The sequence below is a fragment of the Coregonus lavaretus genome (assembly GCF_964263955.1).
Source record: "Coregonus lavaretus genome assembly, chromosome: 20".
Taxonomy (NCBI): domain Eukaryota; kingdom Metazoa; phylum Chordata; class Actinopteri; order Salmoniformes; family Salmonidae; genus Coregonus; species Coregonus lavaretus.
The window spans coordinates 23452371-23476287 of NC_140007.1; the positions used below are offsets into that span (position 1 = coordinate 23452371).

At 43.9% G+C, this 23917-nt stretch overlaps 1 protein-coding gene across 1 annotated transcript in view; it reads right to left on the reverse strand.

The window, feature by feature from the left end:
- casz1 (castor zinc finger 1) overlaps positions 1-23917 on the reverse strand; it is a gene marked incomplete at its 5' end in the record, with an annotated part of 166461 nt that overhangs the window by 25989 nt on the left and 116555 nt on the right. The window contains 3 exons of the mRNA XM_084184373.1: positions 572-637; positions 2173-3106; positions 11880-12464. Of these exons, the coding sequence (XP_084040499.1) occupies positions 572-637; positions 2173-3106; positions 11880-12464 (1585 nt within the window). The remainder of the gene's footprint in view (positions 1-571; positions 638-2172; positions 3107-11879; positions 12465-23917) is intronic.

The window sequence follows — 23917 nt, forward strand, 5'->3', positions numbered from 1 at the left end:
TTTCCTTTCTTTTTAAAGTGAAGAAATAAACAAGTGATAATCACCTTTCTAGTGTGGAGTTCAAAATGACTGGAGAATGGGATACTGTGTTGTCTATTGAAATGTGAGATTACCTTGCAATGTTTTGTCTCCGTGTTTTGTGAGTGATAAAGAGGACAATTTAGAGACCATGCAGCCATGTAACCAACAGTTCACTCTATATTCGTTCCATATACACCGCCGTACAGTACGCTTGAACTACTCAAGACTGACATGCAAAGTGTTCCAGTATAGTAACTTTGAATTAAATTCTCGACCTCAAACAGAGTAAGTACCACCATCTTGTCAGCACACCTCTCACCACCATAGAAACCATCTCATGCCTCATTCCTCCTAACAGAATTCCACTTCCTCTCAGCCCATAAACTCGGCCTCTTACTATTTCCCTCACTTTGCAGCACAAAACCTCCCTCTACCACTATTTTACACATCTAGTTCATCACTGTGTAAAATACGCCATCAGTTAATAGTAAAGCTTTGTCTCAATGTCCGGGACAACATTTGTTTCACCGGAGAGGGAGGATTTGCATACCTGGCGATATATTTCTGGTACAGGTTGACGTCCTCTGTGACAGGTTTCTCAGGCGGTAGGCCGTTCCTAATACAAGCAGACACAAAAAGAGACAGGATTAATGAGGTATTGGGCACACTGTTAATAAAAACAACTAACACTTCGGCAATCAATGTACATTTTATGTGACGCAACAGCGGTTTTCACGTGGGCTTGAATCAGGAAGGTATGAACACACTTTTGCATGGCTTTCCAACAATGAAAGGCAAAAGGCAGTGGAAAGACAATCATTTATGGCACTATTTTGGAGAGCGCTCATATGCAAATCTAGATAATGGGGATAGGCAAAATCTTTTCTGAAGGTCCCTAAGGACCCTGCCTCCAAAGGCTGTTGTCATGTTGTCTCATCAGGGGTATGGACTGAGTTCAAACAGAAGGAGAAGACAGGGTTCGATGGAACAGAAGGCATTGTTTCAGCTAGCGATAAGTTGGGTAGAACAAATAAGACTGGGGGGAGATGATTGAACTGAGTCCAATCATCAGAAACACATTAGGTTTAAACTCAGGATAGGCGTTTCCCCCAACATTGCATGGTTCTGACTGAGATGTAACCTGCCTTGAGAGGGACCCCCTTTTTTGCTAGTGCTAACCAGGGCTAGCTCCCCAAATCCCCTAGTTTGCTTACTTCAGAGTGTACTGTGTAAAGGCCAATTTATGCTTGATCTGAAAATGTGGTTAGAGGCTTCGTATAGAGGGTGTGACGCAATTGACAACTTCTTTCACAATAGCTCTGCTCTGCTCCGCTAAACGCAAGAAGTATGAAAGCCCTGAAGTCTGCATTGCAGTAAATGCTGTACGGCCACTTCAGACGTCGGATTGACCATGTAGAGCCTTTTAGTGTTCAGCCTAGGCCCTGTGACTCTCCGGTAAGTTAGTCACAGCTCCAAAGTAATTAAAAGGACAGTTGTTCCATCCCTGCCGAAGGAGGAAGTCAGTCACTTTGCGATGACTGTGCTAAATCAGTCTCCACAGAAAGCGCCCAGCGAGTAAACACTTCATGGGCCTTCGCTACTCGTCGTGGATCTATTGGCACCATGCGCTATTTCACACTACATTCGCATCGGCTGTTGTGGAGGTGGCAATTACCTTTGCGTTAGGCTAACTGACTCGCAGTGGTAGTTAAGTGTATGTGAGACGGCCATTATCTCCCAGGTGTCCCACAGAGACAATTTAGGAGAATTGTACAATATTAAAACCTGGAATCATTTCAAAACACAAGCTAAATAAAACGTGGGGGATTCAGTTGATGGCTTATTTGATTTAATAATTCAGGGAGGTTTGCATAGGCAACTTTTGGTGCAATGACAGAATTTGGTGAGAGATTTTCATTCTTTCCTTGGACTATTTTTGACATGAGCGGCCAATTTTCACTACTGGGATCTCATAATTCATTCATGAAAATGTATGACTCTTGAAAAAACTATTAATATCAGCATGTATACAGTACACACATTAATATTGTTGTGTGAGAGAAGCTTAGCATGTTTCTCATGCAGATCTACTGTACCTATGTGGTGCCTTTCAGCTTAAGTGTCATTCAAGTCATCTGAAGAGGTTCTTACTTGACAGAGGACACAGTGCCCGTGGTGATGGAGTCGGTCTTGGAGAAGCTAGACTTCATGTAGTCGGAGGTGTTGAAGCCCATGTGGCCTGTCTGATCCATGATGAGCCCTGGGGGGCCCGTGGCCCCGGCGGAGGAGGTCGAGGTGGGGGCCCCTGGTGTCCCCGGGTTCCCAGGCATGGCAGGCAGAACGCCGGGCATCAGCGAGGACTCGGGCCTCCCTGGCATCAGCTTCTGGATGTTCTTGATGTCGTACTTGGACGGGCGGCCAACCTTCCCCGTTTTGTAGGCGATGGCGCCCCCCATGTCAGGGTTCCCCTCGCCGGGCTTGAAGAGGTGCAGGTACCGGACGTTCTCCAGGTCGTACTTGGAGGGCTTCTTGTAAGCATTGCCGTTCTGCTGGCTCCGCAGGCTTTCGCCCATCTTCAGCTTCTGGATGAAGAAGTCGTACTTGGAGGCGCGGGAGGCCATGTTCTGGAGGTGGGAGGTGGGGTTGGGCGGTGGGGGATTGTGCCCAAGGTTGTGCCCCTGTCCTTGCCCCTGCTTGTGGTCCAGGCTGGAGTGATAGATCTGGCCCTCAGCCCCGGGGTGGCACCCCCCAGAGGCGGCCATCTGGGCCTGGAGCAGGGCATTCTTCTCCTGTGCCAGCTTGGAGTTGAGGTCCTCTTGTTTGGGGTTGGGGTGGATGGGCCAGGGCAGGGTCTCGCCAGCCTTCAGCTTGCGGATGTACTCCTCATACTTGGAAAAGCGGGCTCGCCGCGTGGCCTCCTCGCTGCTCAGGGAGGACGGGTCGGAGCCTGAGGTAGCGGCTTTGAGCTTCTCGAAGCTGATCTTCTTGGCCAGCTCGTCCCTCTCCTGCTGGTCGTCGTAGCCGAACATGCCCAGGAACTCGTTCATTGTGTTGGCTGCGTAGTCTCGCAGAGTGGATGCCTCTCCTGCACAGAACAGGGAAGAGAAGAGAGAACAGAGCCCTTAGGTAAGATATGTGATACACTGTTTTTGGATGACCGCTTTGCCTAAGTGTGACGTTCTATTGACCGTTAACATCTAGGTAAGTTCTAAAGTATCATAAAATCGAGAAAAAGTCTGAGGTAGGTGGATTCTTCTATCCAACAATCATAAAACCTGTAGAAAGCTGAAAAGGGCTGTTTCTTTGTCAGTCATTTTATGCCGAACGTACTGGAAATGAACCAAAACATTCCATGGAACTTCCCCAGTCAGTCTTCTGAAATGAATGATGACGAGAACAAACCAAAATTACCTGTACTACTTTCCTCACCTAACACTTTAGATATACACCAATTGTACAAAACTTCCTAAAATTGCGTTGCACCCCCTTTTGCCCCTCAGAACAGCCTCTATTCGTCAGGGCATGGACTACAAGGTGTCGAAAGTGTTCCACAGGGATGCTGGTCCATGTTGACTCCAATGCTTCCCACAGTTGTGTCAAGTTGGCTGGATGTCCTTTGGGTGGTGGACCATTCTTGATACACATGGGAAACTGATAAGCGTGAAAAACCCAGCAGCGTTGCAGTTCTTGACACACTCAAACCGGTGCGCCTGGCACCTACTACCATACCCTGTTCAAAGGCCCTTAAATCTTTTGTCTTGCCCATTCACCCTCTGAATGGCACACATACACAATCTATGTCTCAATTGTCTCAAGGCTTAAAAATCCTTCTTTAACTTGTCTCCTTCCCTTCATCTACACTGATTGAAGTGGATTTAACAAGTGACACAATAAGGGATCATAGCTTTCACATGGATTCACTTGTCAGTCTATGTCATGGAAAGAGCAGATACCATTTAATCTCTCGTATATTATTGAATTGTTGAATGCTTGAGAATTTGAAATAGGTTACATTGTTTAATTTTCTCAGTGAAAGACCTTACCAGTGGGCCTTCTGATTGTCACGACATTCTGAAAACGTGTTCCCTTTAGTAAAAAACATTATTTCAAGTCCATCACGTCTCTATCTACGGAAGCCACATATGTGCTTTTACATATTTGTGAACTGAAACGTCGCTTTTTTATTTTAAGAGTCCATTAAATTGAACAACCTCCCCAAGGACATGGGGAAATGTAGTAAATGTATAGTTTAATTGCATTATGTGGAGATTAATTCTGGCTCATTAACTTTCATCCAGGTTAGCGCAAGAGGTCAGCAAGTGGGGGGAAATGGAAAAAAAATGTGCCTGAAAAAAAGAGGGGGAGAAAGAGCACTGCATAGCTAGCCCTTATTAAGACACGCCACTAGCAGTAGAGTGTGTGTGTGTATGTGTGTGTGTATAAGAGAGAGATTGAGAGAATGTATGTATATGTGTGTGTGTGTGTGTGTCTGAGAAAGGGAGAGCATGACAGAGACAGAGACAGAGACAGAGAGAGAGAGAGAGAGAGAGAGAGAGAGAGAGAGAGAGAGAGAGAGAGAGAGTGTGTGAGAGAGAGAGAGAGAGAGAGAGAGAGAGAGAGAGAGAGAGAGAGAGAGAGAGAGAGAGGAGGAAACCCTTGGGCATTCAGCTTTTCCTTTCTTAACAGTAGTGTTTACTGATCCAGATCTATTCCAAAAATCTTGCCTGGTGTCAGTTTGAATGTCAGATAAGATATCATGAACGCAGCCACTACGCTCCAGACGACAACTTCACTTAGGTGTCATATAAAACTTTTGGCATTCTTGGTTCCATTCTGGCCACGGGCCCAGGACCCCACTCCTCCAGACCTTTTCTTAATTTATTTGATTGCTTTTTTCATCACTAACGCACACACACAAGGCGGGGCCAGCGGTAATACCAGCCGCCGTCCTGGTAATTAATACAAAAAGATTTCAGCTCTCGTCTCGGATTTCTGTGTTATTGCTAAATCGGTCGCCTCTCCCCCACATGCCTTTTCACATCTCCTTCACGGAGTGTAAAATAATCCCCAAATTTCCATCAGCGTCGCCGGGGTTACTGCTCTCTGTGGCACATCGGTATGAAAGGGGATCTGGCGGATTGAAAGGGCATGAAAAATGTAAGAGAAATGGATCAGGTATTTGAATTTGAGAGGAAATTCCTGCCTGTTTTGCCACGTATCATCTGATCAATCCAGCATGTTTTTTTTTACATGCGTGTTGGACCACTGAGTGAGATTAGATAATATAACATCGATAAGATAGTACTTTATTAATGGCCACTAGATTTATCTGCATTTATCAAGCAGCCCGTTGACTTTCACCTACTTCTCAATTCAGTAGGACCCCCATACTAAATATAAAATATCTGTAATCCTGTTGGCTCAATTGGTAGATCCAAGATCATGGTTTGGTTTCCTGCTGGGATCACCAATATGAAAACGTATGAACTAACAAAAGTGTCTGCTAAATACATTATCATATCATCATCTACTAATACGGACATGCACCAAATTGTGTAAAAATGTTCTCAACTTTTCCCTCATTTTCTGTCCTAAGATACACCTTGACATTAGTTTGTGGTTTAGTCATGGGAGTGTTTACTGTACTCTACATCCATGGGCTTCTCCTGTAGTAGGGTCATGACGTTTAGCATGGTTAGCCAGGCCGTCTCAGGTCATATCATATAGCTCTAATGATAGGCCGGACCGTCTTCACATCTTCGAAGTGAGGGACAAGACATTCCACTGGTTCCAGGAATAGTAGAATATGAGTCAAAAAGTTTCAATGACAAAATGTTCAGCTGGGGACCGCTTTTAACCCCAAGTAAAAGGACAGCATTGACCCCCAAGCGGTGAGTCTGCTAAACAGCAAATTATATTATGGTTGTACTGCACTGTATATTATACATTTTATGTCTTCTATGTGTACTTATGTATATTTATTGATGTGAATTTATTGTTGTAATGCATCTTTTTTATTTACTATTATTATTATTATGAGGTGAGCAATATTCTGGGGTAAGCATTTCATTGCATTTCCATGACCATCTGAGAGCCGCTCCATCAATCAGAGCTTTTAAAATGGGGATTAAAACACATTTCTACAGATTGTCTTTCTCATAGTCCTAATACGAAAAAGTATTTTTCAGCACTTAGCATACTATTGCTATTCCCAGCCTTGATTCTAAAAGTGATATTTTTATATAATGTTATTCTTTTATTATTATTATTATTATTATTATTATTATTATTATTATTGTTATTATTATTATTATTATTATTATTATTATTATTATGACAAATAAATTGAACCTTACACTTGCACAATCCTAAACATTTTTTGGGGGAAACCAATCCTGTTTTCAGACTTCACGTACTTTAAAAAACTCTCTAATTCTAAAACGTATGATTGTCATGAATGATCTATACTATTAATTTGTTATTTTAGTATTATTACTACAGTAGTACTTTTATTATCATTGTTTTGAAGTGGTTGTAGTATATTATACTGAACAAAAATATATATGCAACATGCAACAATTTCAAAGACTTTACGGAGTTTACGGAAATCAATCAATTGAAATAAATTAATTAGGCCATAATCTATGGATTTCACATGACTGGGAATACAGATATGCATATGTTGGTCACAGTTACCTTAAAAAAAGGTAGGGGAGTGGAGCAGAAAACCAGTCAGTATCTGGTGTGACCACCATTTGCCTCATGCAGCACGACACATCTCCTTCGCATAGAGTTGATCAGGCTGTTGATTGTGGCCTGTGGAATGTTGTCTCACTCCTTTTCAATGGCTGTGTGAAGTTAGTGAAAGATTGGCAGGAACTGGAACACGCTGTTGTATACGTCGATCCAGAGCATCCCAAACATGCTCAATGGGTGACATGTCTGGTGAGTATGCAGGCCATGGAAGAACTGGGACATTTTCAGCGTCCAAGAATTGTGTAGAGATCCTTGCGACATGGGGCTGTACATTATCATGCTGAAACATGAGATGATGGCGGCGGATGAATGGCACGACAATGGGCCTCAGGATCACATCACAGTAACTCAAATTGCCATCGATAAAATGCAGTTGTGTTCATTGTCCGTAGCTTATGCCTTCCCATACCATAACCCCACCACCACCATGGGGCATTCTGTTCACAACGTTGACATTAGCAAACCGCTCGCCCACACGACGCCATACACATGGTCTCCGGTTGTGAGGCCGGTTGGACGTACTGCCAAATTCTCTAAAAGGACGTTGGAGGTGGCTTATCGTAGAGAAATGAACATTCAATTCTCTGGCAACAGCTCTGGTGGATATTCCTGCAGTCAGCATGCCAATTGCACGCTCCCTCTGTGGCATTGTGTTGTGTGACAAAACTGCACATTTTACAGTGGCATTTTATTGTCCCCAGCACAAGGTGCACCTGTGTAATGATCATGCTGTTTTATTTGTATTTAATTTTTTGTATTTTCTCCCCAATTTCTTGATATCCAATTGTGATCCAATTACGATCGTCTCATCGCTGCAACTCCCCATTGGGCTCGGGAGAGGCGAAGGTCGAGTCATGCATCCTCCGAAACATGAACCACCAAACCGTGCTTCTTAACACCCGCCCGCTTAACCCGGAAGCCAGCCGCACGAATGTGTCGGAGGAAACACCGTCCAACTGACGGTAAGCATGTAGGCGCCCGGCCCGCCACAAGGAGTCGCTAGAGCACGATGAGCCACGTCATGATTGCAAGGTGTCCCGATATATTTTCCAACTGTCACGTTATCTGGTTTTAATATCCATTCTAGAATGCCCTTCTAGCCAATCAGAAACTAATTTTCAACAATGCTGTGGTATAACACACGATAATACCCGGGTTCTCATGCCTTATTGCTTAAGTAGTTAGCAGATAGCAGTAGTGGTAGTAATAGTAGCAGTGGTAGCAGCAGTAGGCTTATAATCTAAGTTATTGTTGTGGTTGTTTTTTTATAGAAGTTGTTATTCTTAAAATTAGCCGAGTCACATTATTCCGTTCTCAGACCACGTGATGGGCTATCAATGGCAGGCCAATGATTGGACTTGAACTGAAAGGATTACGCCTGGAACCGACAGCAGATAACCTTTGTGAAACACCATGTAAATGAGTTTTCTTCTCCAGCCTTATCTCGCACCCTCTTAATGATGTCATGCGAATGCCTGTGAGGGAGACCGGGGCTTACAGGTTAAGGTGAGATTGGCCCTTGCTGCTACTGTGCATTCTCTCTTTTTTTCCTCTCTCTCTTCTTTCCTCTCCCCGTCTCTCACTGTGGTGTCATTGGAGAGTATTAAAAGAAGTGGGTGTAATCTCGGCACTTCATGCCTGGCAAATTCCAACACGTGACACAGAGCCTTGTCTGTGTTTGAGGCAATATAGGACCACATTTCCCTTCTCCCCTGATGTGATAACAAATGGGCATTATATCTCCTTTTTGCTAACCAAACATGGACATCAGCGTGCCACCATGGCTTCTGAGGGTCACAGATGGAGTAGGGTGAGGTGTTGGAGATGATAAGGCTGCGGTTTGCTGTGGAGACTATATATGGCCTATAACCTCACTTTAAATACACCTAGGGTTTTAGAGCAGGACATTTACATTTACATTTACATTTTAGTCATTTAGCAGACGCTCTTATCCAGAGCGACTTACAGGAGCAATTAGGGTTAAGTGCCTTGCTCAAGGGCACATCGACAGATTTTTCACCTAGTCAGCTCGGGGATTAGAACCAGAGACCTTTCGGTTACTGGCACAACGCTCTTAACCACTAAGCTACCTGCCGCCCCATTTCCAATGCTAATCGTTCGGTCAAACATTGTCTTTCAAAATCACCTGAACTGCAGAGTTCTGTGTGTTGAGCTGATGTCTCAAGTCATTAAATGGAATGAGGATGATGGTATTGGCACCTCTGGCCTCTAGCCTGCCTTGGCTTGAGTTCAATCAAACCCTAGCTGAGGAAAAATAGCTTTAATGTGACAACTTAGACAATGTTGACTGCAATAAAAAAATCATTTTGATTTTACTGAGCTCTCGTCTGGGTGAAGTGACAGTGCTGTTGTTCTGCATTGTAGGTTTTGTTGAATTTAGCATTTTGTTTAAGTGGAAACAAATGTCTGGGATGACTGAGAAACTAATGAGTTGCAGAATGATTCCTCAAATTCTTGCAAGTTAACATGCTTGCTATTTTGAAATAAATAAATAGAATATATATATATAATAGAATATTTTGAAAATGATCCATAACCTTTGACACAGAACACAGCAGTGCAATTGGAAGTCATGGTCAGTTGTGTTTGATTCCATGAGCATCTTCATCATTGCTTTCAATGTTTTTATTCTGTTGTTTTCACTGAATAGCTTATGAGGGGCCTAATAATGGGACATCTAAATGATCTAGGAAAAGTATTCTGGGGTTTTGCACTGATATGAAATCCACACGCTGCCTCGATGTGAGGAGTTAAATGTTTTGAAGGTCGCAGTTTCTCTCATTGATCTTGCAATGTTTGTTAATTACATTGTCACTGATGTTGTGAGAGATAATTAAGCCACTATGTTTATATGCATAATTATGCGCGCTCTGCATCAGCCTTTGAAAGACAGCGGCGAGAGGGGGGGAAAATGTTTTAATTGTGAGCGCCACAGAAACATGGCAATATAGATGCCCTAGTTACAATCAACAAAGAGCAACGCAAAAAAAAACAAAAAAAACAAAGACAAGAGTTGCTACTAATGCAGGATGCTCTCTCCACAGTCTTCAAACAGTTTGCCTTTGTTGTGAGATGTAAAGTAGCAGGGACCCAACGGAGGGAAAGGTGTAAGCCTGTTTCACAACACAAACACACATTTACAGACAGGTTTTTTGTTACAGGCACCAAATAAACACAAAATGACTAATTAAAACCACAAAGCCCCTGCATTTGCCGGAAAAAAATATTTTTCTGAGAAGCCCTTGGCCCCACTTCTCTGAGAGGCCACAGCCACTGCTGCTCCACCGGTGTAAACAAAAAAGGAAAGAATAATAATACGAAAAAACCCTTCTGCAGCATATGTACATGACACTGAAACACGAGATGAAAGACCAAAAAAAATTATGTGAAAAGTGAGGTGAGCAAGCAGAAAACAGACCTAAACAAAACCTGTTTTGTACCACACGACAACAACACGACTCCAACTGTGTCTTGTTCTGTCACTTATTTTGTGGTTATCTGTGAAACTAATCTTTTATTTTTTATTTTCTTTTATTTTTTAATGCTCTGTGTTTTGAATTCTACAGTAGCAGTCTCTCAGATACCAATGTGTCTCCTTCTGGTTTCCAAGTTCAAGTCTGTAAACGGTGCATTCTCTGGAGATTGTTTGTGCAGTTAACACATCGCTGTTGCCACATCAAGAACAAACCGTTAAGGTGCATGCCACCTTATCTATTTGATTGTCCCTCAGTGATACCAGAGGAACATCATGTAAAAAGAGACAGATAATTTAATAGGCTGTTGCTGTAAGCCACTAACGCACAGCAAATCAATTGATGAATAAATTAATTAAAGCAAATACACTTACAGAATATCTGCTTTCATCAAATGTTATGTTCATGAACAATAATGTACCCTCAACTGTAATTCAATGGAGATGGCAAGAAATAGGTTCTTATTCTATTTCAGACTTTATTTGACAACCGATTATCTGTATTTAAGTGCTAAGAGCTAATCTTTCCTCAGCAACGATGGAGACCTATACTCCTCCAAGGCAGACTAGGCTACCACTGTATGTAATAGTGGGTTTGGGCAGTGACTAGGTTTAGTGAGCTTAGGGAAAAATCTAAAACTCAAAACGTAATTCTGGGTGTAATATGAAGCTTAGCCTTGGACTGACAACCTCTTTTGGCCTACACAGCGTAAGCCTACTCCAAATACTGGATGAATTTCTTGTTTCACTTACTGTAACTACACACACACAAACAAAGGTTCCTGTTTTCCCAATAGCCTGTCAGTCAGTTCCATCTGTCTGTGGAGTAATACTGTCACTGGCTATTCATGAGTTGCACCTCTGTCCCTCGGTCGCGTCGTTGCCATTGTTATCAACGTTCTACAGACGCCGCAGACATATTGATGCCCGATTGATGACTAATGGCCAATCTTTCTGAACGAGGACTAATTACTTTTGTCTAAATTATACTAGTGGCTTGGAAATATGATTACATTGCTAAAGTAGGCAAGTAATTAGTAGGAAGCAACTTTGCCATCATTATGATGTCGTCAAGTTTACTTTAGAGACGACAATCTTGTCATTAGCGAGCAAAGTTTGTCAAAAATAGCTAGCAATGCTAACGGTAGCTAACTAGATTTTGGTGCTGTTCCCTCAATATTAGCTAGCTAGCTTAAGTTATATGGCATCTATAGTCAATCTAGCAACATCACAATGATGACATAAGGTTTTCCTACTTATTATTTGCCTCCTTTTTAAATGTAATCATGTTTCCAAGCCACTTTTGATGAAATATTAATCAGTGCTATTTGACAAGTGGGTAGAACACTCAGTTCAAAACAATATTGTGAAGAAAAGTGCAACCCATGAATTCACATTGTAACCTTACAGTCTCTCTTTCCAGAGACAGGTTCAGGACAGGTTGTGGATGTGGCTATGTCCCCCACCCACTATATCTTTGCTCCTTAACACTTTAGTGAATGGAATAGAAGGTTTTGAAGGGCAGTTAAAGTTAAAGCGAGAACAGAATTCATTGAGAGGAGTGATGAGAAAATAACAGAAAAACGAGAAAAGAAAGAGAGCCTTGTACCTGGAGAGGAGAAAGGTGCTTGGCGACTCTGGGGCTCGCTTATCAACGGCATGTAGACGTCCTTTTGAGGCCCGTCTTCCGAGTCCTTGTCGTCGTGGTAACTGCCTTCCCGGGAGTCGAACATGGGTTCGGGCTCGTCAAGTGCGTTGTCCTCCTCGTCACTGCAGCCCTTGGGCTGTACCATGTACACACCCTCGGGGGGTCCGTCCTCGCCACTGTTGGGCTTGAGTCCCTGCTGTTCCTCCCCACAGTCCAGGGCAGAGGGTGGTGGTTCATCCCCATACTCCCCGTTGACCCACTTCTCAATGGCCTTGCGCCGTTTCTGGTCCTCTTCGAGGCTCTGGCCGAGACTCAGGCCCTCGGGGAAGTTGGTCTCGAATCGCTCGCCGCTGTCGTCATAATGGGAGCTCCCGCGCTCGCTGTTCTCTGCCACGCTGTGGTCTCCCTCAGCATGCTGGGAGCTGCCGTCGTACACCACCTGACGGCTCAGCTTGGCACAGATTGCATTGAGTTTTAGGCCACCTTTCCTTTTGCCGGCCATGTTGGATTTTCCTGAGGTCTTTTCAGTGTATAAAGTCCTTTCAGCTGTTGGAAAAAAAGAAAAGAGAGAAAATAATATGGTTAAATGTCAATTAATATGTTTAAGAACCATCATATGTTATAATCAAACGTTCTACCATGGAATTATATTTGTGTTATTCAAATTCCATCATAATTTCCCTCAATGAACACGTTTATCAGATGAGAGCTATAGGCCAGCTCTCTTCATCAACAAAGTGCCATGGATCAAGTGTCATTCACTTGTGATTATTTGAGCTTCACCATGGAAAAAACAGTCTAACAGCTTCTATAAATAGCCCCAAAGCACTGCCTTTTTTTTATATAATAACAGCAATCACAAGACTGCAGGGACAAAGAGATAGATACATACATACAGTGGGCATATGTTAGCCAAACCACTGACAGTCAGTTTAGTCAGAGTTTTAACGTATTAGCTGCTGCAGAAAAAAGAAGGAAAGAACTCTCTGAGAGCTGAATAGGAAAACCACATCCAGATCAGTATCGGACCCCCTAAGGTACTACAAGCAGCCAGTACACAAGCTACATAATCCTTCACATGACAGCTCTGTAGAGACCCTCCTGAAATGTTATCTTCCAATCTTCCCCTTTACCAAAAGAGGCTGTGGTTCTGCCAATGAGTGGGGGGCTGCTTAGTTTTAACCCTGACAGGCAAGGGGTAGAAACAGAGTCCATGCTTTCGTTGGGTCACTATGCTGTTAGCCCTGCTAGCGCTACAGTGGGTCTTTACATAGAGTTGCCTGGTGTCCATGCAAACTAGCAACCTCAACGGCATCACCTTCCAGCCCTCATAGTAGTTTTAGCGGAACTAAGCCAGCTAGCCAGCAAATTCTAGCCCCATCTTTCGCTCTTACATTACTCTTCTCAAATCAAATCAAATTTTAAATCTGCCGAATACAACAGGTGTAGACCTTACCGTGAAATGCTTACTTACAAGCCCTTAACCAACAATGCAGATTTAATTTTTTTAATTAAGAAAATATTTGCTAAAAAAAAAAGAATAAAAATGTCATAAGCTAAAGTTTTTTTTTTAAAGTAACACAATTAAATAACAATAACGAGGCTATATACAGGGGGTACCGGTACCAAGTCAATGTGCGGGGGTACAGGTTAGTCGAGGTAATTGAGGTAATATGTACATGTAGGTATGGGTAAAGTGACTATGTATAGATAATAAACAGCTATTAGCAGCAGCGTAAAATAGGGGGTCAATGCAAATAGTCCGGGTAGCCATTTGATTAACTGTTAAGCAGTCTTCTGGCTTGGGGGTAAACGCTGTTAAGGAGCCTTTTGGACCTAGACTTGGTGCTCCGGTACCGCTTGCCGTGTGGTAGCAGAGAGAACAGTCTATGACTTGGGTGGCTGGAGTCTTTTACAATTTTTAGGGCCTTCCTCTGACACCACCAGGTATCAGAGGTCCTGGTATAGAGGTCCTCTCCTCTGCTCTCAGTAGGCTGCACTGCTGCAGCCTGTGGCTTTCGTTTCCAGCACCTTTCAAATGTTGACAAAAAACAGAAATACCTTATTTACATAAGTATTCAGACCCTTTGCTATGAGACTCGAAATTGCGCTCAGGTGCATCCTGTTTCCATAGATCATCCTTGAGATGTTTCTACAACTTGATTGGAGTCCACCTGTGGTAAATTCCATTAATTGGACATGATTTGGAAAGGCACACACCTGTCTATATAAGGTCCCACAGTTGACAGTGCATGTCTGAGCAAAAACCAAGCCATGAGGTCGAAGGAATTGTTCGTAGAGCTAAGAGACAGGATTGTGATGAGGCACAGATCTGGGAGAAGGGTACCAAAAAATGTCTACAGCATTGAAGGTCCCCAAGAAAACAGTGGCCTCCATCATTCTTAAATGGAAGAAGTTTGGAACCACCAAGACTCTTCCTAGAGCTGGCAGCCCGGCCAAACTGAGCAATCGGGGGAGAAGGGCCTTGGTCAGGGAAGTGACCAAGAACCCAATGGTCACTCTGACAGAACTACAGAGTTCCTCTGTGGAGATGGGAGAACCTTCCAGAAGGACAACCATCTCTGCAGCACTCCACCAATCAGGCCTTTATGGTAGAGTGGCCAGACGGAGGCCACTCCTCAGTAAAAGGCACCTGACAGCCCGCTTGGAGCTTGCCAAAAGGCACCTAAAGGACTCTCAGACCATGAGAAACAAGAATCTCTGGTCTGATGAAACCAAGATTGAACTCTTTGGCCTGAATGCCAAGTGTCACGTCTGGAGGAAACCTGGCACCATCACTACGGTGAAGCATGGTGGTGGCAGCATCATGTTGTGGGGATGTTTTTCAGCGGCAGGCACAGGGAGACTAGTCAGGATCGAGAGAAAGATGAACGGAGCAAAGTACAGAGAGATACTTGATGAAAACCTGCTCCAGAGCGCTCAGGACCTCAGACTGGGGCGAAGGTTCACCTTCCAACAGGACATTGGCCCTAAGCACACAGCCAAGACAACGCAGGAGTGGATTCGGGACAAGTCTCTGAATGTCCTTGAGTGGCCCAGCCAGAGCCCGGACTGGAACCTGATTGAACATCTCTGGAGAGACCTGAAAATAGCTGTGCAGTGACGCTCCCCATCCAACCTTACAGAGCTTGAGAGGATCTGCAGAGAAGAATGGGAGAAATTCCCCAAATACTTGTAGCGTCATACCCAGGAAGACTCGTGGCTGTAATCACTGCCAAAGGTGCTTCAAAAAAGTACTGAGTAAAGGGTCTGAATACTTATGTAAATGTTATATTTCAGTTTATTTTTAATACATTTGCAAAAATGTCTATAAACCTGTTTTTGCTTTGTCATTATGGGATATTGTGTGTAGATTGATGAGGGGAAAAAACTATTTAATCCATTTTAGAATAAGGCTGTGATGTAACAAAATGTGGAAAAAGTCAAGGCGTATGAATACTTTCCGAATGCACTGTATGTTTACCAAAAATGTTTGTTATTGTTTCCATAGTGAAAATACATGTTATAAACTGAGAGATACAGTATCATCTCTATTTCTCTAAAGAAGCTCCACTAAACAATAGCGGTGACAGAGTGACTGTTAGGGGTAGGAGCGGGTGGCATTATTTCACCTAACCCGGGCTATCTTTAAAACATGTCCTCGGCTAAAGCATGTGCAGCTGCCTCTAGCATTCCATATTAAGAGCTGCCTTTTTAGGGCAGAACTGCACACTGTTACCTTTCACTTTATGAAAAGAACCACCAAAGTTCACCTTGAGCAGATGTTCCAGGCTCAAAATCAAGTCCAGATCTTTATCATGTTGTAAATAACTTATATCATGGGCAAAACTTAGAGGTTAGTGAATAATATGCTCTACATCATCTTAATCAGTTTTGGAATTATTTCCTGCCATTTTAAAAGACCACCATGGCTAGTTTGGTGCCCAACTCTTCAAAGTTGTCAATGTTTCAATTGACATAAACAATGTTCAGTATTAACAGAGAAGGCCAAAGCTCAATTAAATATTCAGCCATCTTTAGCAGTGTCATCCACTTTAAATTGGAGTATTCTTTTTACCACTCCTGAAGCTGTATTTCTCTTCACTCAAAAGTCTGTCACTATCATTATCAATACATTGTACTTTACTGGGCATGCTATTTTTGTTGAGGAAAAAATAAGATATTGCTATGGGAGAGGAAACAAAGTTCTATTTCAATTAACTTTGTATAACAATATTTATATTTACATTTGAGTCATTTAGCAGACGCTCTTATCCAGAGCGACTTACAATTAGTTAATTCATCTTAAGATAGCTAGGTGAGACAACCACATATCACGGTCGTAGCAAGTACATTTTCCCTCAATTAAGTATTTATCACAAAGTCAGAGCTAGTATATGCTTCTTCATTTAATCTCGGCCATAAAGCGAAGCTCAAGCACAATTATGCGTGAGACATTGCTGGCATTATGTAAATCACGGACAGCGCATAAAATACTTTTTTTTTCATTAGAGGATACATTGTGGCTGCTTCCCAAACGGCACACTATTCCCTATATAGTGCACTATTTTTGACCAGTTCCCTGGTCAAAAGTAGTGCACTATATAGGGAATAGGGAGCCATTTGGGACACATACTACAATGCACCCAGTGCTGCCCACCACACATGCTTTCTCAGTTACTTTATTTACATTGTGGGCTTCCTCTTTTGAAACAATGACTTGTGGAATTATGTGCAGTCTCGAGCTCACCGTATATCAGTGGCGCATTACTGTACAATTTTGTGTTAGACAATTGCGGGCCGGGGTGAAAAGGTCACCTTTTTAGAGGACAGCAATTTTGAAAAAATCAGCTGGAAAAACTATTAGGAAGTGGAAGACATAAATGTTCGGGTATTTTTTCAGAAACACCCCTCCGAAGGAAGATTGAGGTCATTTGGGCGTTGTAGTGGAGGTCATTTTTCTGTTTACTGTGCTCAGTATTTCATGCTTTAACTACCGATTTCCTTTGCATCGCAATCTCCCGCTCCTTGTAGGAAATGACCCCTGCCGAGTTGTTTCTTTCCATTAGTGACTATTTATGTACATTTTCCCCCAACAATATAGAGCTCAACTCCTGAGCTAAACTGCTACTGATTGAGAAGCACAACAGACTTCACACTAAATCTTCTGAACATTTTAAATGACTAGATATGGTCAAAGAAATATGCAATTAATACAATACATATGGAGACCTTTATTAAAAGACCAACATATCTATGGGAAGAGATTGGGAATCCAACTGGAAATTAAGAGTCTTTGTGGATTGGAGTGGCCTGGGGACTTTAAAGTACAACTTGCTGTTTTTCAGTGTAGAGAACACTTGTCCACACGCAGCAGCTTTTGCCACTGCTTACAACAGGGATTGCTATGGTTACACTGGCCTCAAATCGTTTGTGTGCATGATAGCGTACAATGAGATAAAATCAGTGGGGACCTACATGAAAGAACAACTTTTTCCTTTGGGGCCAACTCCCCCTTCCCAAGAGTCCAGTAAGCAATCTCTGCCATTAATGAATATCAGGGAGAAAAACATGACTTTATGTATCTCTCCTCTGTTTTAGTATAGACTGCTAATTGTCAAAGCCACACACCTCGGTCGCACAAAGCACTAAGAGCTAGGGAAGACAAATAAGACTTGAATCGGAGCACTAATAAATGAAACGTATGTTTCCTACTGTTTACTGTAACTGTGACAAGAGTTTTACTGGAAACTGTGCAGGGCAGCGACAACGGGGCTACGCTGACTGTATAAGGCCAAAACCTGACGAAAAAGTCAAGAAACTATTTTTGAACGCATCCACTTATTTGTACTGGGACAGTCAAGAAGATGTGCATCAAAGCAATTTGTAAGCCCTGTTTCTTCTCAGAACTGGATGACTACATGCAATACAGGGCTCACGTTCAAATCTACTCTCGGCACTGAGCTCTCCGAACCCCGGCGTGTCTTGTTGTGTCTTTTTGATGCCGAGCCCCTCTGTTTACGTGCCAGAATGATATCATGCCCAATCAAGTGGTGTTTCAAATCCTAATAACGCTGTTGGAAGTGCATTATTTGCAAGTACGTGCGCCGACTGTAAAAAAGGCTGCCAGAGCGCAAGAAAGAGAGAGAGAGAGGAGACAGAGAGAGGGGAGACAGAGAGAGGGGAGACAGAGAGAGAGAGGACATGGGGGTGTGAATGGCTGCCTGGATTAGCAGGGTCAAGTCTCCGCCCCTTTCTGCCACACAGACAAGAGGGGTACACATTACACATGGGGAGGAGACCAAAATGTTGGCTTATTTCTTATCTACCGTACTGGAAGAAATCTAACTACTATACAGCTAATATGTTCTATAAAGGGACAATAGGAAGTCTAGGCAAGGATATGGCTCACTCCAACTATGTATTGTATTGAAAAATAAAGGATTACATGCTGCCTTGTACATTTCTATGGAGGATATACTTAAGAACCAGTCTGAGAAGAGTAGATATGACCTGTTAAACTAGAGCTTACATCCTTAGGTATAATCAAACATTGGCACAGGAGTTTGGTAGGTTCCTGCTGGGTTCTGACATCTTGACTGACACAGGGACAAAACCTTGGTAATATCTGAACTTAATTAATCCAAAACAGGCATGGGAAAAGACTGAACAACTCGGGATTATTTTTCAATATGTAACTCAGTTTTTTAGCTCCTGGGAAAAAAAGACCAGTTATAACTTTGTAAACCTCAGGCAGATTAATCGACAAGGCCCGAACTCCCGGTGTGTGGCTGAGTGTGCCTTTTGTGTCTCTGTTTCCCCAAGGGTGGTGTGTGTGTGTGTGTGTGAGGGGGGGGCTGAATGCAGTCCTCTGGTTTTTATTTTTGCTAATTTATAGCTTTCAGGAAGAGAGCGTTCTCTCTCTCTCTCTCTCTCTCTCTCTCTCTCTCTCTCTCTCTCTCTCTCTCTCTCTCTCTCTCTCTCTCTCTCTCTCTCTCTCTTTGCACGGCCGAAGGTGAGCTGCCGCAGCCCAGGGAAGCCAGGCAGAAAGAAGCCACTGATGGACAAACACGCCACAACACCCAGACCTGGCCCCTGCATCTGGCCCCTCTTTAATTTTTATTACACAAGAATAACAATAAGCAGGTCTGCGACCTCCGCCGCGAGATTTTGCCAGTTTCCCCAACAGTGCAGTGCTGCCGATGCTCCAAATTTCCATTTTCTGCATGCATATTTAATTGAGTTTTGTCCCAGTGGTGCGGAAATGATTTGTTTTTTGCTCTCTGTTCACTTGACTCCTCTTCGGAGTCACTAACCCTGATTAAGACGTTCCCGTTAATTTCCCAGCGCACACCTTTTTTTTGTGCATTAATGGTTCTGATCGTCTAATTAAAACTTCTCGGCTCGGCTGCTGATCACCGCTCGTTGTGCCTCTGACCTGAAGTTTTAATTGCCGCATCAGAAGCGATAATAATAATTTCGGAGGTTCTGATGATTAAAAACAATGCCATTGCCAACTATTCAAGAGAGCAGGAGAGAGAGAGAGAGAGAGAGAGAGAGAGAGAGAGAGAGAGAGAGAGAGAGAGAGAGAGAGAGAGAGAGAGAGAGAGAGAGAGAGAGAGAGAGAGAGAGAGAGAGAGAGGGAGAGGGAGAGGGAGAGGGAGAGAGAGAGAGAGAGAGAGAGAGAGAGAGAGAGAGAGAGAGGGAGATCAGGAGAGAGAGAAGTTTATGTAGGGGGGGGGTATAGGTGGATGAAGGGGATGTGCAGTACCAGAGGGGTTGAGGGGGTGAGGCGGGGATGGGGGATCACAGGGTGATTACTCCGGGGGAAGAGGAAGAGAGGGCAGATGGAATTTTCCCAGCATTCTTCTCCTCTGGGGTCCTGGCGTAGAAGAAACAGGTTCGTTGGGCTGAGCTTTCCCCCCACCTGATATCTGCCACTCACTTACTCAGTCAGTCACTCAGCTAGCCAAGAACTTTACTCACTAGGCAGGTTTGCCAGACTGTGTGTGAGAGAGGGAGTGAGAGAAAAAAAAGATAAAAGGGGCAAAAGAGATGACTCGTATGCACTACTGTCCTCAGCTCATTTTCATAATCCAACAATAGTTAGACACTTTTGTTCCAAAAGGCGGATCCATGGAAAAACTCCATAATATTTGTCTCCTTGTCAAACAGAACTATGTGTAAATGGAAAACACAAGGTCTGTGCCTCCCAATGGCCTTTCAGGCAGCACTCACTTAGCAAAAAAATTACGCAAAACATTGCGATGACCTTAAAAAGGAAAGGTCGTGCACCAGCAAAACTGCCATGAGCACTAATGTGTCACATTGTCACATTCTGTTCTTTTTTTAACCACTGGATTCAAATTGATTTTTTTTGTTGTTTAGATTCCACTGCAGGATCCATCTTTTACTCCAAAGATACACGACAGGTCAATACAATGACCACCCAGAGTTTACTAAATGTTATTATAGAGCAAAATGAACAAAGCACAAGCACATACAGTCTCACACACACATATGCACTCACACATACACACACAGGACAAAGCTCTCCCTCCCGCCCTCTGTCTTTCGCTCTTCCTCTCTCTCTTTCTCTTTCTGTCGGTACCCGCTCTCTCACAAATCTATTTTATTATTAATCAGTTGGTTGCACATCTGCTTGCTTGCTTGCTCTCTTTTTTCTATCAATAAAGCACTTATTGCTTTTAGTCTAGGATGTGACCTTGCATGTTGCGTGCTGTCTTTTAGGGAACGACCTTGAGGGACCCGTTTGGACTTCACAGCAGCACTACCCCCATCATACTGCAGCCCCCCAGCTAAGAGCCCCATAGTCCCCCTGTACTGCCAGCCTGCCACAAACACAAACAAAGACACATACACATGCCGGGAGACAAAGACACATACACACATGTATGCACGCAGACAGAAACACACACACAGAAACGCACACACGCACGAGTCACGACACACCCACACACTCTCTTGGGATACAGGACAAGGATACGGAAAACAATGTATATCTTGAGGGCAAACGGAAAGGGAAAGACGTTGAACTTGGGTGCAATCAGGCAGTAACGTTGCATTTTTGGGAGGACAAATACGCCCTCTGGCTCGATCACAAACGGTAATTACAGACGTTTTCTAGAACAAAAAACAGACGAGCCAAACGGTTTATCAGACAAGGAAAATAACGTGGGTGACGTGAGCCATTCTGACAGGCAAGAAGAACCAAAACAGCTAACTTTTTATTCAGTTTGCCGCAGAGGGTGATTCCTCAGCTCATGGCGTAGCAGACTGACAGCTACCTTTCTAAAATTGCACATAGAATTTGTCCTAGCAGCTGGCACTATAGTTTCAAATAAATACTTAATTTCTCTGTATTCCAGGTAGCTAGACCACAAATCGGGAGTCTAAATAAAAACCAACAACCGAATAAGAAGTCAAAAGTGGCGAGGGCGAGGCAACGACTCGGGCTCTCCCTCATGGCGGTACTGTGTGACGGTCGGCACCACAGCGAGCCGCACCGGGGCAGTGTGGGTAATATGCTAGAAGAAGGGGGCTCGGGCTCGGTGCGCCACTCGAGGGCCCTTGAGCTAATATCTGTACAGATTAACTGCTTGAGTTGTATTTTAGTCACGGGGATCTTTTTTTGCTTTTGTTGCAAAGGCTTGTGGGAAGGGAGAGGGTGAGGGGGAGTGTGTGTGTGTGTGTGTGTGAGGAAGGGGGTGGGGGTTAGTGTAGGCTCTTCTCCACGGCGAGGGCACGCGGCTGGAGAGGTCGGGAGAGAGGGAGGCCCCCCAGACAGACTGGTGTCTGTCACTCCAAGTCATTATCTTTGGGGATATATTTAATTTACCGGGTTCCGGCACCACACTGCTGAGTAAGTCAGTACAGCCCCCCACCTACAGTCTCTTCCCCCCTCCCCAACACTACCGCTGCCATCAGGAGGGCCTGTCCTCTAGGGGAAACCCAGCGCAAGCCGCTCCATTAGTTATCAATTAAGAGTGCGGAAATCTCCACTGCGGGTGCACGGACATACACACGCGCACACACAAACATACACGCACGCACACAGCACACGCAGATGAGGCCTGGACACCTTCGCTCTCGTTCTCTCACACACACACTGGACAGGAAGTAGGAGGGGAGAGGGCCTTGGCGTATGTGTGTCCGGGTGGCGCTTTGCTTTTGTCCATGAGGTTAACCTTGATATGAGGCCCTGTCAGGCCAGATAATGTCAATCAATGACAAGGCCTCCAAGATAACACCCTAATGTGAAACCTAAAAAGCAGGCCTGTTTAGATGTTCAGACATGCCCCCTCTCACACCAGCCATATGAATAACATTACAGTGAAATTAGTTGTGGCATTTCTTTAACAAGACTTAAGACATTTTGACAGCCTATAAGGCACTTTGCAGCTAAATTTTTTAAATATAGGCCCACACCGAGTGAGCACAAGACAAAAGCTCCTTAGTTGCATATGGCAGCATTTTAATGGCCAGTTCCAACTCAGTGTGAGTGTGGGGGGAGCTGAGAAATGGGAGGTGGTTTTTCTCGAGGAAATGTTACAGCTCCCGGGACAGCTTAATTGATTTCCAAGGTTACTTTTCAAATTTGTTTTTCAGATACAAGGGGCCTCGTTTATGTGTGTGTGTTTGAGAGAAAGCAAGTCAATGTTTTTCAAGCAGTTTCCTCAAATTCTGCCTACTTCGGATTGTTCACATCAGATTTCCCGCCGATCTCCTTGAGACGAGAGACTTTGAGAGAGGGAGGGGGTGACATTAACCAAAAAGCGTACATTTCCAGATAGGATGCCTGCGCTGACAACATTGATCCCTGGCTACCATTAAAACATTTGCTCTGCTTGACAGATTTTCCTCTTTTGGATTTTAAGTGCGGCGGAATGAATCACAGGTGCCCCCTAAATGTCATCTAGCACAGGTAGCAAGCTAAATATACGATAAGACCTTTACTGTACCTTTACTGTAGCCTCTAGCTGAAAGGCAAAAGCCATGTAAAAAGAAAGCCTGTGAAAGGTATTTATCATTTACGCTTTCAGTGAAAAAATTAGATTTTTCCCTTTGCATACATTGCAGTCAAAGATATTTGGGTAAAGAAAAATAGCCTTTCTTTGTAAGATCATGAGTATCAGATTTGGTTGAAGGGAATGGATCTTCCTGTCATTTAAGCTTGCATGGCCTAAGTCTCTTTTTTGGGCCCAGCCTCAGATGGAAACACAAAAGTCTGAGCCTGTAGACCAAACACTGGTGGAAAGTCTCATGGTGGAAATTCCCAATTTGGGCCTGGGGCCTGGAGTGTGGATGCGGACAGTACATTAAAGAGAGACAGGTCCCCCCAGTGAACTCTGCAGTATGTTGACCCTTATTTACCTCTGACAGCATGGGGCTGAGGTGAGTGTGGCCACAGCTAGGGTTTGTCAGTGTGGCCACAGCTAGGGTTCGAGAGTGTGTGTACTTGCATTGGACATGAGGATGGTGGGTGTGTGTATGTGCGTTTCAGTTGGCATAGAGAGAGAGAGAGAAAGAGAGAGAGCGAGAGAGACAGAGAGTGACAGAGAGAGAGAGAGAGAGAGAAAGACAGAGAGAGAGAGAGAGAGAGAGAGAGAGAGAGAGAGAGAGAGAGCGAGAGAGCGACAGAGAGCGACAGAGAGAGAGAGAGAGAGAGAGAGAGAGAGAGAGAGAGAGAGAGAGAGAGAGAGTGACAGAGAGAGAGAGAGACAGAGCGAGAGCGAGAGAGACAGAGCGAGAGAGAGAGAGAGAGAGAGAGAGAGAGAGAGAGAGAGAGAGAGAGAGAGAGAGAGTGTGTGTGTGTCTGAGGTGGCTGCAGGCCCTTAGACAGCATGGAACTCTCCACTCACACTGCTCCTCTGACTACTGGCTGTAGGTCACGTCACAGGCCCTGACACACACACTCTCAAATATGTAAAGTGACACTTCTACACACATGAAACATTTATACACACTGCAGCTCAAAT